Raw genomic sequence first — 17,656 nt, forward strand, 5'->3', positions numbered from 1 at the left:
TATCCCAGCAATCGCAAGTCAGCAGCAAGCCAATCTCCAGTCTGAGGTACAGTTGGCCCCCTTGTAACCACAATGGCTAAAAAACCCTCCAAACAAGCAGACATTGCAACCTTACTGTCCACTCCAGCGACAAACAGATCCAGGAGAGGGGACTGCCCATAACCCACAGAAACAAGCACCGAGAGCACACATGGGGAGCAACCCCTCGGGAGCCATTCCCAAGCTGTCACGAAGTCGGACCTCCAGGATCTGCTCTCGGCATTAACCAAAGAGTCCCAGAGAGGTACGGAGGAGGTTAAAGGCACAATCACTGCGCTGGACACAAGAGTGGGGGAATTGGAAACTAGGACGGCGGAAGCGGAGAACACCCTATGCCAACACGGCTACGTAATCGAAAAGGGGTCAGACAGATTGGCTGCATTGGAGGCCAGATGCGAGGCCCTCGAGCTGAAGCAAGAGGATGCAGAGAATTGCTCCAGCCACAATAACATACGTCTGATGGGCATACCCACATCGGTCCCGGATGCCAACCTGGAGAGCTATGTGCGAGACCTTTTTCATTTCATCCTAACTCTACCGGACGACGACCCCCTGGTGATCGATTGGGTTCACAGAACCAGAGCCATACCCAACTCCTCGGTCCCACCTGACGTCCTAGCGAGACTGCACTACTACAAGATAAGGGAGGAAATCATGCTGGAAGCCAGATACTCCCCCAGTATACTGTTTAGAGATGCCTCTATCTCCCTATATCAGGACCTGGCGGCAACAACGTTAGCAAAGAGGAAGGTGCTGAAGTCAGTCACAGAATGGCTTAGGGAGAAAGGAGTCTCATACCTCTGGGGGTTCCCCACTGCACTAATCTTCACCTGGAACGGGAGCACCCGCCACATACGCAATACTCACGAGGCAGAAAAGTTATTGTTCCCAGATGGCGGGGAGGGAAACAATGTCGAAGATATGCCCTCTGAACAGGAGGAACGAAAGGACCCCCACCAGACCTGGTCGCGTGTCGAGAGGTGGCGCTGGAGGATCGGAAGCCCCCCACCAAAAGGTAAAGAGCAAAGCAAAGAGAGCTAGGGCGCCCCACAGAGCCCCGAGGCCGGAAAACGGCACCGATTGGTCCGGCAGACCCCATCACAGAGCAAAATTCATGCAAGTAAACCTACAAATATCACACATTCAGTTCTCACCTGCTAGCAGCACAGGCCAGTTGGCCCACAACTTGCAAGGTAGTGTTGGCACAGCCAGAGCCCCCCTCGTGGTTGAAGGCTGGTCCAGAGAACCACGTTTTTTTTTTTGGGGGGGTGATAGCAGTGGGGGGACTAATAACAGTGTCACCGAGGGCAGTCACAATGACATTTACTCACAACGAGGTGGTGGTGTAGGGAGGGAGGCAGCAACCAGGATCAGCATCCATATCCTCAGAAATGGGGCCACCCGCCGCAGACCTAACCATGGTCACATGGAACCTCCAGGGCCTGAACTCCCCTAGGAAAAGGAAAGCCGTGGAACATCGCCTGGCCCAACTTGAGGCGGACATGGTATGCCTTCAAGAAACTCACCTCCTGGCGGCAGACGAGCAGCGAGTCAGGTACCACAGATTCCCCAAGAGATACTTTGCATCCTGCAGCAAGAAAAAGAGAGGGGTCGCAATCCTGCTTAGCCAAGCGGTGGCGCTCTCCAAGGTCACGGTCAAACGGGACCCCGAAGTTAGATTCCTGCTGATCAAGGGGCTCTTGGTCGAACTTCCTATCATCATCGCAGCCATCTACTGCCCGAACGAGGCCCAGGAGCGTTTATTACACAGGGTGCTAACCACCTTTGTCGAGGGGAAATTATTAATTGGGGGGGGACTTTAACCTCACCCCGGACCCCACTGTCGATAAGTCCCTGCCGCCCAATGGATCAGGCTTCTCAAAAGCACTGGGTCTGGCGGAATTTCTGAGAGAAACGGGGACGGTCGACGCATGGAGACTGGCAAACGACAAAGCAAGGGACTTCACCTTTTTCTCACACGTCCACAGGGTCTTTCGAGGATAGACCTCCTCCTGTTCTTGAGCGTCCTGTTCCCCTGCATCACGGACATCCACATAGGACTGAGGATCATCTCGGATCATGCCCCAGTAGTAGCACGACTACAGAGGGTCTACCGGACCCACCAACAAGGGCCTGGAAACTACAAGATTACCTCCTGATGGACATAGCAGACAGCCAGGAGCTCTTGCAGGCCCTGGCAAACTACTTCGCAGAAAATGCGGGGAAAGGTTCCACAGAGGCAATGGTATGGGATGCCATGAAGCCGGTCATCAGGGGGGCGGCCATGAACTGTGCGGCAGCACGCAAACGCAGACACCAGCTGAGACTAGGGGAACTAGAAAGGACAGTGGCAGAGAAAGAAGCAACCCACAAGAAGAGACTGTCGACTAAATCATGGAGCGAGCTCCGCAAAGCAAAAGTAGTCCTCGAAATGCACCTGGTGGATCGGACGGCCCGAGCCCCAACTTTCACAAAGCAATATTATTACCTGAACATCAATAAGGCCATCCGTCTGCTAGTGCATAAACTGAAGAAACTGCACACCAGGAATACCATCACAGTCCTTTGGGACCGAGAGGGGATACTCCGCTATCTTGACTCCGAAAAGCTAGCTATTATGACCGAACACCATAGAGCGGTGATGTCTGGGAAACCCACGGAGGTAGACCTAATTGCGGGGTTCCTGCAATCAACCCCGAAGATGCCCCGCCACCCACGGATGGACGCCCTAGAGGATCCCATCACCTCGGAGGAGGTGGCTGAGGTGATCAAATCTATGAAAAACACAGCTCCGGGCCCTGATGGTTTCCCTGCACCATTCTATAGGAAGTGCAGCCACATCTTGGCCCCTGAGCTGGCCTCTGTTAAACACTTTCTTGGAAACTGGCTCGGTCACCCCCTCCATGGAGGAATCTGTTACGGTCCTGATTCCAAAGCCCGGGACAAAACTGGAACTCTGCTCATCGTATCGCCCTACTAAATGTAGATGCTAAGATTTTCTCGAAGCTCTTGGCACGTAGACTCGCTGCTCTCCTCCCAGACCTCATACACCTGGACCGGACGGGCTTCATTCTGGGTCGCAACACCCAGGACAACATTAGGCGGACCATTAACGTCATTGAAACAGCCAATAGAAAGGGAGAGGAGCTGGCGGTGGTGTTGCTCGATGCGTATAAAGCCTTTGACAGGCTGGACTGGGGCTTTATGAGAGCAGTACTCCAACACTATGGGGTGGGACCAAATTTCCGGGAATGGATATCGGCAAACTATCAACAGCCCACCACAACCCTCAGAATCAACGGGGCGCGGTCCCTCAAAATAGTGATCACAAGAGGAACTCGTCAAGGATGCCCCTTATCGCCCCTTATATTTGCGTTGTCGATGGAGCCGTTTGCTCCCAGGATCCACCAAAGCCCCTCTATCCAAGGCCTACAACACAAGCAGGAGACGTATAAAGTGGCCCTGTACGCGGACGATGTGTTACTGATGCTGACCCACCCGAGCTCTTCACTCGCGGCACTAGAGAAGGAGTTTGAAGGCTTGAAAGCTGATTCCGGATTCACAATTAATCCCAAGAAGTCGGTGGCCTTGGGCATCAATATGTCCAAATCAAAGCTAGATCCGTTACCAGCTGGCCTCCCAATCCCTTGGGCCACAGCACACTTGAGCTACCTGGGTGTTCAACTTCCCAAGTTAGCTGAAAACACGTACAAGTTGAACTTCCCGTCCCTATTGAAGGACCTGCAAGTGGACATGTCCCACTGGCAGAAACAAGAGATATCATAGATGGGGAGGATCACAGCGCTAAAAATGAACTTGATCCCAAGGCTGCTCTATCACTGTCAAGCTCTCCCCAAAAAAGCCAAGCAGAAACTCCAAGCCAGCATGATGAAATTTATTTGGGCAGGCAACAAGCCACGAGTAGCCAGGAAAATCATGTTAAGGAGCCCCGGTTCTGGCGGCTTGGGGGCAACGGAGATTGAGAGATACTGCCTGGCCGCCCAGCTCTCTGCAGAATTTGCGTGGCAAGCAACGACCAACAAACCCCGCTGGCTCAAGTTGGAAGAGGACTGGTGCTGCGGTCCACTGGACTCCCTACCACACATCACAGCGCCTAGAAACCCGCCGAACTCCGGCCCGCTCACAGCAACCTGGAACACAGTTAACAGCTGGAGGCTGGCAGCCAGGAGGTGGAAATGTAGGGGCCCAGCGGGCCCTCTCTCCCCTATCTGGGATAACCCAGACTTCACCCCGGGAGTGGGGCTTGGTGCCTTCGCCAGATGGAAAGCAGGAGGCTTCAGACGGGTCGCAGACTTTTTTGACGGGGACGTCTTGCTCACTTTTGAGGACTGCAAAAAGAAATTCCAGGTCACAGAAGCCGAGAGATTCCGATAAACCCAACTGCGTCACTGGCTTTCGCAAGATCCAATTAGAACAAGGGGACACAGAGCACTCACGGCACTGGAACAAACGCTAACAACCAGCCCGTCAAAAGGAAAGATCTCAGCCCTATACAAGTTACTAGACAGGATAAACCCGGACTCGAAGGAGCCCTATATGGAAAGGTGGGAGAGAGACATTGGCAAGGAACTAGACATGGCTAGCTGGAGCAGCATTTGGACGAGAACCCACAAGTCCTCAATGTGTCACAAATAAAGAGGGGGCCATCAAGGTCTGCTACAGCTGGTACATCACACCAGAAACCCTGCACAAGTGTTACCCCACCATCCCGTCACAATGTTGGAGAGGCTGTGGAGAAACCGGTACGCTATTCCACCTGCTCTGGACCTGCCCGAAGGCCGAGGGGTTCTGGAGGGAATTCCTGGAACAGATCCGGCTCATCACAGGACTGGCGATACCGTGGGACCCGGGAATTGTCCTATTAGGCGACACAGGAGAGGGCCAACTTCCGATGTCGGGCAATCTGGCAGGCCACTGCACGCACTTACTTACTGCAGCCAAAATCTCCATCGCCAGGATGTGGAAACTCCCGGAGGGCCCGGCAATCCCTGTGTGGTGGGTGAAATGATGGGACATTGCAGCCGCAGAGAAAATCGTGGCCCTCCGCTTTGGGAACAGAAATAAGTTCTATTACATCTGGTCCACATTCCTAGATTACCTGGATAAATTCCCCGGGGTGGCAAGACAGCTGCCGACCCTCCACTGGTTGCTGAAGACGGACTATTCCCATCCCTCTCAACTGAGTTAATTTGCACCCCGACCCTCCGTCCCTCATGAACACAGCCCCTGTGATAACAATTCAAGTCTGTAGAACCCCCCCACAATGTGTCCCCCCCACCCCTCTCTGATCCCCCCCCCCCCACCCTTGTTCGCCTCAGAGGAGGCTAAGTTCTTTTGTTTGATTAAGGAGATACTATGGTAATTTGTCATTAAGCATACTGAAGCATATGCTTTATATAAATGCCAATAAAAAGCGTTATGGAAAAATAAATATGCTCTACACAATCCAACTAAGCCACTCATGTAATTCGACCAGCAGACATCAAACAACCACACGCTACACTTCTGCACTCAACTTAAATAACACAGAACTGGTCAATGCATGCTGGTCCCATGGACATACAAGCCTTCCCACTGAACACAAATGCCTCCATGATCTCGATGCAGGGCACCTAGAAACAGAGATCTGGGTACGTCTGGCCTGCATGCATCAACACAGCAGCAACGCTTGTTTGCGTTTTTTTTTCTGTAGCCACACTACCATTCTAACCCTTTCTAGCCCCCCACAGCCCCTTGTCTGCATCTCTAGACCATGCAAATGCCAGTGTTGTGCAGTACAATTTAACATAACCTATTCGCTTTTACAAATTGAAGTAATTATCAGTGGAATCCTGGCAAAACTGACAGACTTGTCAAAAGTGTTAAGTAGCCCTGGTAATGAGCAGTTGGGGGCTGTCATCTTTCCCACTGTAACAGAAGCCTTGGCACCATGCAAGACAAAGTATATAAAGGATCACCACAGGACACTTCTGGTGCTACAATGTGTCAATATTGGATTTGATTAGAAGAAAACATTTTCAACTCTGAACTGAAATAACAATTCTGAAATTGACCAATCCGCAAGTAGTGCATGTATAACCTATTTTTCAATGATAATTTAGGCCATTTTTGCACCGTCTTTTCTTCATCTGTTCCTTTTTCTTTTCTTCTCTTTTGTGTCCTTTCTTTCTTTTGTTCTTGCCATGTTCTTCATTTCTCGTTTTTTTTCATTGAATACTCCTTTCAATCTGTTCTTGGTTTTAGTATGCTTCATTTCTTCCCTCTCTTCCATCTTTCTTGCTTTCAGTCGTGCTTTTTGAGGGCATATGGAAAATCTAATGCAAACATTAATTTTTTCAACTTTCTTTACCTACAATAAAACATTAATGAAAGTTCACCAGATTAGGCGTGAGGTTTTGGATAAGGTCAGATCAGTTGCTTGTCAAATTCTGTGACATTTCATGGACGTGGTCAAAAGTTAGAGAACAAAAGAAACAATTTCTAATTTTCCTGAGTAACTTGTCATGCAATGGTTCAGAGTGATTATCTGACTTTTCTGTTTTATTCGAGGTCATTCTATGAGAAGATGCAATGCTACAGTGGAAATAAAACAATGCACACCATTATCAGTGTACACCATAATCAATTCAGTTAATAATTATTTTTTGGACAGATACCAAGTTCTTGCTGTTGCATCCGACACAGATACCAGGCGAGAGACCGAGCAGCAAAAACATGGTTCTGGAAAAAGGCTAGTGGTGAGTACTGCATTCATGTGTAGAGGCATGACCCAAAACACATACGATAAAAGTAATGCAAAAAAATCAAAGAACCACTGCACCGTTTTGCAAGGGAAAACAAGGTTTATTAAATGCAAAGGTCTCAGACGGTCCCGTAGAATCAAACAGACAGAGAGCTGTCACACCCCAAGAGGTTACAGGTTATATAGCGAAAACCTGCACATTTTCATACATAGGTTACAATGTCATCCCACCACCCTCATTGGCTATCATCTATATAATATGTTAACAACTCTTATAGTCCCTATGCCGATTAGCCACATCTTATCTAAACCCATTCCCCTATGCACGTGGCCCACTTCATCACTATTCAATCCTTGTACATGATTGGCTGACAATTATATTGATAAACTACTAAATCTTGACTGTCACGTGATGTGCACCTCTCCGACCCAGGCACGTTCAAAGTAAGACTGGCAAGACAAACTCTGCTTTGATAAGACAATGGGCCTTCTCATTATACCAGACGCTGCAGCTCACACAAGCTGCACCCCCGAACTTGTACTAAATTTACTGGCATCACGTCTGCTCCTTCTATCCCAGTACATTCTAAACACAGCTCCCCCCTTATCTCCTTCAGACCCCAGGTGCCCAGGGCACCACTCTTGAGTCTGAATTTTGGGGATGTATTTGCTTTGGTTACCGTCTACTTGTAATTCACATGGGATGGCCACGCCTGGGGTTAGGGCAGTAATGCCCTAAATCTTCACATGGCCTGTTGGCATCACATAACCTCATGCCCTGTTCTCATGACTTTGTTTTTCAAAGGGTGCATCTCTACCTACTATCCCCACATCCAAGATTCCATTTCCAACGCCTGCAAGCTCTGCCACTGGATACAATTAGCTTTTATCTGTGCCGCACGGGTGCCTCGGACCTTGGCTTCTCTCATGGGGGATGAAAAGGGGATTTGCCTTGGGACTGAGCTAAATAGAGCCGCATTGTTACATCAGGGCCTTAATTCTGTTCATTGTGTACTAGGCCTTGAAATCAAATATACCAGCACTCTTGCTATGTTGACCCGCTGACCTTGCTTTTACCACAATAGCTTTCGGACTGCATCTTCTCTTTCTACCTCCTTTAGCTTCCTTCTCGCACCTTACTCAAAACATAACCTTTTGTACTATTTCTAAACACAGGGCCTATAACACCCTGCCCTACCTATAACCTCTGCAACCGCAACATTAATACATTTGTTGCTCATTCCGTATGATATATGATGTATCTATTAGGTGTCAAAACTAACTACAAGTGATACATGCAGCTTCTGCCGCCCAAAACGCAACCTGCTCACACTGTGGCACTTAATAATAGGTTTTTCTCTGCCTGACCTTTTTCTCTGGCTGGGATGCTGTACGTGCATCCCAACACATGTGCCTGGGAAATGTGAACAGACAGTACCTGTCTAAAGATCTTTTTACTTCTAGACCAACTTAGAATTTGTTTCATATTTTTCTTTTTTGATCGGCTTACTCAATGAAATACCATGGCCCATATATTATTAAACAGCAAAAATGCATATTAAAATATAGAATAAAATATCTCTAATTGCAATGTTTCCTGGTATTTTCATGTAAAATATTCAGAAAAATTGCATACAAGGTGAGCTGTACTTGTTTATTACATCTAGAGAAATCAATGTTTACAGTTTTCCCAGTATATTAATTATATTGAAGGGAAAACACTTCTCATGATGAGATAAAGCACACTGGTGATGAATTAGTAACCATCGTAAAACACCATTAGGATCTTAATTTAGCCTATTCAATGCTGAGATTCACGTGTGATGACAGTTTTATTATACTACTAGCACTCTTTGACCAATGTGTTTCAGCCTCTGTGGGCTAAATCATTGAGGTGCGGTTGCCTCTGTAGGCACAGAGAACAGGAGGTCCATGGCTGGATTACCCTGCTCGTTTAGGGTAGAACCCCAAGTGATTCATAATTAGCCACAACTTGAGGTGTCTGCAACCTTTGGCTCTCTATGTGTTGTGGACTACAACTCCGATCAGCCCTAGCCAGCATAGTCAATACTATGGGGACATGGGAGTATTGGTGGAAAACATTTGGCGTGTCAGAGGTTGCATTTTCCTACGTAGCTTTTGAACGTATTCATGTACTTTAACCAAAGTTGGCAAAAATCAATGAAACGTCCACATTAAGAAGCGTATACCAAAATGTGATGAATATTTTCATGTTGAATAAGTGTTTTAAAACGTGTTTCTTGCATGGAGTTTTCCTTACACTCAAAGTTAAAACAATTTCAAAATGAATATCTCAAATATTTGCAAATTATCAGCTTCAGAGTATGAGAATTTTGAGCTGCACCTTGACCTAATGGGGCGAGGCACTGTACACACCGGTTACATTTTGAAAATCAGATCCGTGAATTTCGTGTTATTCACTTTTTATAGTGTATTTTAAGGGGTCAGTAGTAAATCTGACACAATATTAACTTTTGTGTTTCAAATAATGCTGTTATTGTCAAAATAATAAGAGTGTTGGGGAAATCCTACCTGTCCCTAAATCTATGAGGGGTTTCACTGCCTCAAAAAGCTAATGAATGTCTGTGTCAGGATGTTTAACAAATAAAGCGTCGCCGTCCTGTGTCAAAAACACTAAACTGACCCTCACATGCTAAACTGAATACAAGGTGCAAATGGGGTTTTCTTTGAGCTATAAACGTATAGCTTGTTCTTAAAGTTCCAAGCATAAAGTTATATGGCGCACAAAAGAAAAAAAGGAAATACTGGGCCACCAGGGACCAGGGGTTCTCGCTTCCCCTAGGTTTCTCCTGGTTTCTTTCAATCAATCCGGTGCTTCTGATGCAGCCAATAGTGTTCCAATGTTTTCCAAGGAGAGGACTCTATCCTTGAATGTTCCTTCTTATCCATGTTATTTTACAGTTTTAATGAGGGGTCGGGGGTGGCGCAATAACTCCACCCTAGAACCCCTTTTAATCTCCACTGAATTGAAAAATGTTCATGGTTCTTTAAATTGTTCCCTTTCTCTGTCTTGTTCCTCTCCCAAGGGGTATGGCATCTCCCCTGTGTTGCTTTTCCAAATTTTTCTTCACTTATCTTTCTTCCCCTGGTTTACTTCCCTGCCAGGGTTCCACTTTTTCGTTTCTTTATCTCTTTTCTTGATACTTTGGTTCCTTAAAGGGTAAGGCTTTGGTTTTATCTCTGGAATTCTTTAAAGGGGCATGCATCTTCCCTTGTCTGTTACACAATTTCATGTATAGAGGTTTTGACCCCTGAGCTTGCTCAACTCTTCTTCCTTTCCCTGGTTTATTTTCCTGCTAGGGCATTGTTCCTCATTCTTAAAAAAAGGGGATTAACCTTCCCTTTTATTTTTGTTACCCCTTATTTACTAGCCTGTCAGGGTATCGGCACTTTCTTGCTTGGTTGCGAGTCCCAGACTCACTGGTTGTCTGGATCACTAACATGCCAGGGCTTCTCTGCTCTTTGTTTCACTTTCTCTTTTATCCAGCGTACTACAATGTTACAATATCGGGTCAGCGACCCTTACTCCCATGATCTTTGTCTAGGCTTTTGCCTTTAACACTATTCGTACATGCAGTGACTAATCTGTCTTTGCACAGGTTCTCTCTCCTAACAATGTTCGTATCAAAAATACTTGCACTGTCTTTACTCAGGCTCTTTCTCTCACCAAGGTTTGTATCAGTAATAATGGCCTTGTTGCTTTTACTTAGGCTAAGTCCTTCAAAAATGTTTATCAGTAATATTCAATCTTGGACCCTGACTGGTCTTGCGTTTGTCGGGTTGTTTGCTTCCCGCTTCATCTTTCTCTGACTTTGGTAGCTCTGGCTGCCCATTGTCAAAAAGCAGTAAACTTCTCCCGGTCTGGCTCCTCTGCACATCGCTCTGCGGCCTGCTTGCCTTCGGCAACCTCCACAGTGTCAGCACAAGTCGGGTGCCTCTCCAGTTTCTGTACTGTACTTGAGAGTAGGCCTGAATTCTCGCAGGCCCTCGTTTTCCTGAATTTGGTTCACCTGTGTTGCTTTTAAATGTTCTGGTCTTTCATTGCAGTCTCCAATGACTAGAATGCGGTGCGGGTTTACTGTGTCCAGTCATCGCATTACTCCATCTCTCTTTCTCGTCTCAGTACCCAAAAAGGGGGTGGGAGGAAGGAAAATTAGGTTTTGGGTATAACTGAAGGGTTATGTTGACTTTCTGCCGGGAACGTGTCCCCTCCCACGTGGTCCTCCCACATATAGCCACCCCAGGGTCAGAGTCCTATAGCTTCTGCCTTTCCCTGGCTTCCTTCCAGGGAATTGGTGACGAAGTTGTCGGATTCGGCACAAACCAATTGGGGTTCATTGTATTTGGGGCAATGCATTAAATGGATGAATAAAAGGCTTGTATGCTTCTATTTAACAATCGTCCCCCTTTTCGTGCTCTTCCAGGACACAAAGCAGAGTTTCCCTCTCTGCATTGCTGACCTCCTCCATCGTGGAAGAGCACCAGGTTTTACACCTGCATGAGATTTTCATGCAGGCATAAAGCCATGGATTCATAGGAAATTTGTCTTGCATTTGCACCTGTTAACGAACAGGTGGTTGCCATAGGAATCATTAAATAAATGCCACCATCAAGGTGTAATTTGCAGGCAGCATTATGTTTTTTGCAAAATGCAGTGTTAAGGTGCTTTTGCTTTGTTTTACTCCTTACTTTTGCACTCCTCTTTGCAAAAGATGAGCATTGAATGCAGGAGACCCAACGGCACATAAGGACTAACGTGAGCTGTCCCCTTCATGCAATTTAAATTAAAATGACCCCATATAATTAATTTTTTTTATTTCTTTTATCGGACCTTTGTATAGGCCTTTACACAAGTGTTTCCAGGCGCCGCAAGACAAATTGGGGGAGGGGAATATAGGAAAGAAAGTAGAACAAAAAAACTGTTATTTTGTCCTTGTGACAATCCTACTGTGCAAGTGCAACAATAAGGTGGTAAGTCGAGGTGGGGGTAGAGTGAGAAGTGCAGGAGTGGGGTGCCCAAGGGAGGGGGGCACAAGTGTTAGAGGGGCCAAGAAGGCAAGTGTTGAGGAAGAAGGGAGGGGGATGAAAGAGGGATGAGAGGGTATGTGCGGAGCACAGGGTGATTCAGGTTAGGGCTAGTCTGCGGAAGGGAGCATGAGGGCAAGTGCTGGCAAGGGATGCAGTGGGACAGGTAGTGGGGTGGTCTGGCCCCTGTATGACCCTGAAGGGACCAAGCCCCAGTCACAACGGCAGAGGGAATGTTAGCACAGGAGGGGTAAAGGTCTTGAGATGTTTCTGGAACTCAAGAAGATCTGGCTCAAGTCTGAGGGGGGCAGGGAGGCCGTTCCAGAGGGAGGAACCAGCTGAGGAAAGGGATCTACCTCCCACTCTCTGCTTGGAGAAATGTTTGACCTGCAGAGAGTTGGAGCCAGAGGACCAAAGGACTCTGACAGGGAGATATTTAGGGAGGGAACGCTGGATGTAAAGAGGTCCCAGGCCCCAGACAACCTTGTGGATGATGTAAATGGTCTTGAATTTAATCCTTGCGATCACTGGGACCCATTGAAGAGATTTTAGGGCTGGAGAGATGAAGTGCCTGGGCTTGAGACCAAGGATAAGACTTGCAGTCCTATTCTGGATTAGTTGAAGGGGGCGAAGGGAAGAAAGAGGCAGTCCTGCCTAGAGCGAACCAGGGCTCTGGAGACGTTGAGCTTCTGGGGGAAGGTGAGGAAAGGAAGAATGCCCCCGAGTGGGTGGAGCTGTAACTTGGACTTTTTGTTATGTGTGGAGAGAAATAGAGAGACGAGTCAAAGTTGACCGCAAAGTTTTTTGCCTCCCATTTGGGTGAAGGGAGGGGACCGAAGGGGACTGGCTAGAGAGTGGTGGTGTAGTCAGGAGCCGGCGTCCCAATGAGAAGGATCTCGGTCTTACTGGGATTAAGGCAGAGATCATTGGCAGAGCACCATGCCTGAATAGCCGTCAGGCAGTTGGGTATGAGAGAGGAGGTGGAGGAGCTAGAGGATGGCAGCTTGAAGGAGAGTTGTGTGTTGTCTGCATAACACTGGAAATGAGGGGAGGAGGTGGAGATCAAGTGGGCCAGATGGGTCAGGTAGATGTTGAAGAGCCATGATGATTGGCTAGAGCCCTGAGGAACGCCACAGGTAGAGAGTGAGGTGGAGGAGAGAAAAGGACCCATTTGCACATGGGAGGTTCTGTTTTGAAAGGAAGGTCTGCTACGCCAGTGCTCCGTCTGTGATGCCTAGGGTATCACAGAGACGGCTTGAGGTTGGAGTGGTTAACTGTGTCAAAGGCAGACAAACGATCGAGGAAGATCAGAACAAAGGGTGTGTTTGAGTTCAGGTTAGAGAGCACGTCTTCACGGGTATAGGAGAGCAGTTTCCTTGCCTCTGGATGCCCTGAAACCAGAGTGGTGGTCATGGAGGCAGCCAGCCAATTTGCTTTGCAGGGTCAGTTGGGGGCTGACCAGCTTCTCCATGAGTTTGTCCAAAAAAGGGGTGACAAAGATAGGGCAATAGAGAACCAGACAGGAAGGGTCTGCATGAGGCTTTTCTAGGATAGGGTGCACAAGAGAGTGCTTAAGGGGTTGTGGGAAGGAGCCAGTGGTGATGGAATGGTTGCAGAGGTCAGCCTAGGCTGGGGCAAGAGAGGTGATGTTGTCCTTGATAATTCGGGAGGAGCAAGGCAGCACCTGTTTAGAGGAGACTTTCATAGAGCAAACAACTCTAGAGATCTTGTCTGATGCAGTGGGGGGAGAGGGAGGACTGTATGGGAGGGGAAAGAGGGGGGCCAAGGGAGGCAACAGTAAAGGGGGATTGGTGGGGGGAGCAGAAGACCGAGAGGACAGGATATCCAGAGTTTTGGAGGATATGTGGGAGGCCAGTGCAGTGCAGAGGGCCTGGGAGGGAGGAGGAGGGGAGCAGGAGACTGCAGTACGGTTGGCAACTTACTTGCAGATTTTAAAAAGTTCAGCCATGTAATTGGTGGCTCCAGAGATGCAGGCTTGGACATGAGCCCTCTTTTAGGAGCAAATGGTGAGATGTTATTGCCTTTGGAGTAGGCAGCAGGCTAGTTTGTCAGAGTATGAGCTAGATGCCTGCCACTTCCGCTCTGCAGCTTTGCACTTACGTTTCAAAGCTGCCAGTCATACCAAGAGTTGCATTTGGAGGCAGGATTCATGTGGATCTTCATGACGGGGGCAAGGACGTCCAGGGTGTTTAAGATGGAGAGGTGAAGGTTAGCAACAACAAAGTCAGAAGGAGAGTCAAAAGAAGGGGGAGGAGGAGGGATGAAGGAAGAGGCAGATGTAGCGACTGACCCGAGCCTCATCGGTTGAATGACGGAGAAGGAGACTGGTTGTGCGGGTTTAGGCATCGTCAGGGGGCAGTGGAGGTCAAGCTGGGAAGAGAGGAGTGAATGGTCAGACCAGGAGAGAGAGGTACTAAGAGGGTTGGAGTGTGGGATGTATGATGAGAGCATCCCAGGTGTGTCCAGCAGAGTTTGTTGGGCATGAGGGAAGGATAGTGAGGGACAGAGAGTTGCAGAGTTTGCAAAAGGGTACAGTAGCAACGTCAGGAAAGTTGTGATGGATGTTAGTCTCCAAGGAAGATATGTTTGGGGGAGGAGGCAAGAATAGAGCAGGACAGGTCCGCCCATTCTGAGAGGAAGAGTGAGGTCAGTCCGGATGGCCTGTAAATGGTAGCGAGAGAAAGTAGGCGAGACAGCCTGCAGACTAGGCTTTCCAAGAATGAGTAGGTTTGAGTGGGAATGATGGAGGTAAAAACCCACTCAGAAGATCAGAGCCACTCTGCCACCAGGTCGGGAGGGCCTGGGATTGGAGAGGATGTTGTATCTCTCAGGGAGAAGAGTGTCAAAAGCAGTGCTCGAGCTGGCCTTGAACCACCTCTCGGTGAGAGCAAGAGCGTCAAGGTCTTGTAGGAGGCGACAGCTGTCAGAGTAGTGTTTGATAGCAGAGTGTGAATTGAGGGTAGCTAAGGGAATCTGGTTGCCCCCTTTAAATTGTTTGCAAGGGGTGAGCACAGGGGTGGGGGGATGGGATGCTGGAGTTGCTAGATGGAGTGGTGGCTGGAGATGGGGATAAACTGAAGAGTTAGAAGACGCATGTCAAGAAAAAGATTGGGCCGAGAGCCCTCTGCCATTGTGATAGACATTAATGGTGCACTTCATCAGCAATGGGTTTCATTGCTCAGAACATGTGGAAAACACACACTTCCAACACACACTTCAATGGATTGTATCCTCTCAAAGATTCCCCCATCTTGGATATATTTGTTAGTCTGCTTGCAGCTTTGAAACTTTTTTTCATAGTAGAGGGGGGCCATGCGTCATCGACTTGTGGCCCTCGACAGCCTCCATCCTGCTCTTGACATTGACACTGGTATAAGTAGCTTGAGTGGCACCCGTTGCCTCAGTTCTGTTTTTCCGCATGCTTAGCATGCTTCGGACCATTCATCGCCTCAGTGATTTTTCTTGATATTTTTTGAAAATGTCTTGTCTGAAAACCGGATTAAAAGATGTTTCGATTTTGCATCTAAAATGTCTATTATGGACCCATATCGGATATGTCTTTGGTGTTTGGTCACAGTCGACCACTGTGGCTCATGTCAATTGAAGACAGTGAAGGCCATGAAGAAGAGGAAGGTGAAGCTCGCCGTAGGTAGGCCCCTATCCAAGTCTCCTTCGACTACCCCCTCGAAAAGGAGATTGCTGGATGAGTCCAGGGATTTTTCCCCTGTGAAAGTTAGCAAGCGCTCCAAACACTCAAAGCGCTCGTCGAGATCATGGTCTGTACACTCGCCTTCATCATTGTCTCACAAATAGACAAAGAAGCTATGTCATCTTTTGTGTTCGTTTTCATCTGACTCTTCGTCTGACAAAGAACAGGTAGGTTTTCTCAGCAAATCAGCATCTAGTGCTTAATGGGAGGAATTCTGCCTCCAGATGCTTATTATGTTTAAGGTGGCTCCAACCGCTCCTTTGAAAGAACCTAAGAAGGCATTAGACCCCATTGCGCCTGGTAGGGCCGACAGGACTTCTTCAGAGACCACTACTTGTGCACCTAAGAGCCCTGGTGGTAAGGTTCCTCGACTTCCGTCGAAGTAGGCTTCGTCTCAAACCAAATTAAAGCGGAAACCATCCTCTCCTTGACTCCTTCGAGGGAGCGGTGAGTCATCCCATCAACACCAAAGCTATCGAAGTCGACACATTGAACACCTTCGAAGGAGGGCTCGAAGACTTATAAGCCATCACCCAGGACACAATTCTTTAAGTCTATGGGGTCCGTTTTAGAGGAGGAAGACCAGTCCCTTTTGGCCTGAAGTATGGCATTCCCAATGTGCCCGAAGAATGGATATTAGAGGAATCTAGGATGCAAAGTCTTGTAGATTCTCTGAGGGATGCTAGGGGTTTGGATACCTCACCAGACTGATTTTGCTACTCCAGATTCTGCTGGCCCATCGTATGGATCAGTCATGGGCAAGGTTGCAGGATATATAGGCTGGGGTAGACCAATGGCGGTCTTTGAAAAGGATGATCTCACTGACATCCTGGATAAGAGCCCACCAAAATATCCTGTATTGCCATTTCACACGGCCTTGTGAACCAGTATCCTAGAGAAATGGTTAAAGCTGGATAGAACACTGGCAGTAAATAAGGATCTCGTAAAGAAATACAGGCCATCTTCCATAGATCCAGAGTTTCTATCGAAACATCCCACCCCTGAGAGCTTGGTGGTTCAGGCAGCCACATCAAGTTCAAAGGTGACTGCCTAACCAACTATCTCTCCAGATAGGGACGATAAAAGGTTTGACGCCGTAGGGAAGAAGTTGTTCTCTGCAGGCAGCATGGCCTTTAAAGCCATAGATGCAATTTGTGCTCTGGCCAAATATCCGAACACCTTATGGTATGTGGGCTGTTGGTGGCTGAGCAGATGCTGGAGGGAGAGGGAATAGAGAGAAGGCTTCTTAAGTCTTGTACAAGACGGAAAGGACGCCATGTGTCAGTCTCTCCAGTCTGGCTTGTAGTGATAAGACTGTGTAACTCAAACCATGGTTGCGCGTACCGTCACTAGGAGATTTGCATGGTTATGCAGGTCAGGTTTGCCCTTGATGTCCAGGTAAGGTTATTGGATATGCCATTTGATGGCTCATCTTTTCAGCTCTGAAGCTGATGAATGCTTAGAGAAGCTGCAGGCATCTAAGGCGGCAGCGAAGACACTAGGGGCAGCAATATGCAAGCATAAGCAGTCACAAGCGACCTCGCAGGGCTGGGGAGGCAGCCCTTTCGTTATTAGTCCTCAGTGGGAGGGGCAAAGGGACATTTTACTCAAAGGCATCAAAGAAGAGCACCTTGTGGTTCATGAGCGTGAGTGTTAAGACCACACTCTCAGCCGCTGCTTCTTTGCCCACTGCAACATCCGCAGCTCCATAACCCCTGTGAGGCCTCAACCCACAAGAATGTGGTGGGATGCGGGCTGGCTCTGCATAGGGAAGATTGGCAGAGCATAACTTCCGATGCTTGGGCACTGCAAACAGTAGCTCACTGCTACGGCCTCCTGTTTCTAAAAAGGCCCACAGGCTTGTCCTCCAGCAAGCCAATCCTTGAAAGATCCAGATCCGTTATTCCTTCAAGAGGTTATTACGATGTTGGAGGAAGGTGTGATAGTTTGTACCTGTAGCGGAAACAAATCAAGGTTGGTATTCCCCTTATTTCCTCATTCCCAAGAAAGACAGAGGACTGCGACCCATCTTTGACTTGAGACATGTGAACAAGTTC

The 17,656-nt window shown here is 48.1% G+C and overlaps 1 protein-coding gene across 5 annotated transcripts in view; it reads left to right on the top strand.

Annotated features, from left to right (window-relative positions):
• BBS9 (Bardet-Biedl syndrome 9) overlaps window positions 1–17,656 on the top strand; it is a 3,505,410-nt gene that overhangs the window by 667,028 nt on the left and 2,820,726 nt on the right. For all 5 annotated transcript variants that reach the window (XM_069613236.1, XM_069613237.1, XM_069613239.1 and 2 more), the window contains exon 7: window positions 6,713–6,797. In XM_069613236.1, the coding sequence (XP_069469337.1) occupies window positions 6,713–6,797 (85 nt within the window). The remainder of the gene's footprint in view (window positions 1–6,712; window positions 6,798–17,656) is intronic.

The sequence above is a fragment of the Ambystoma mexicanum genome, chromosome 5p, assembly GCF_040938575.1.
Source record: "Ambystoma mexicanum isolate Mex_15411 chromosome 5p, UKY_AmexF1_1, whole genome shotgun sequence".
Classification (NCBI taxonomy): Eukaryota; Metazoa; Chordata; class Amphibia; order Caudata; family Ambystomatidae; genus Ambystoma; species Ambystoma mexicanum.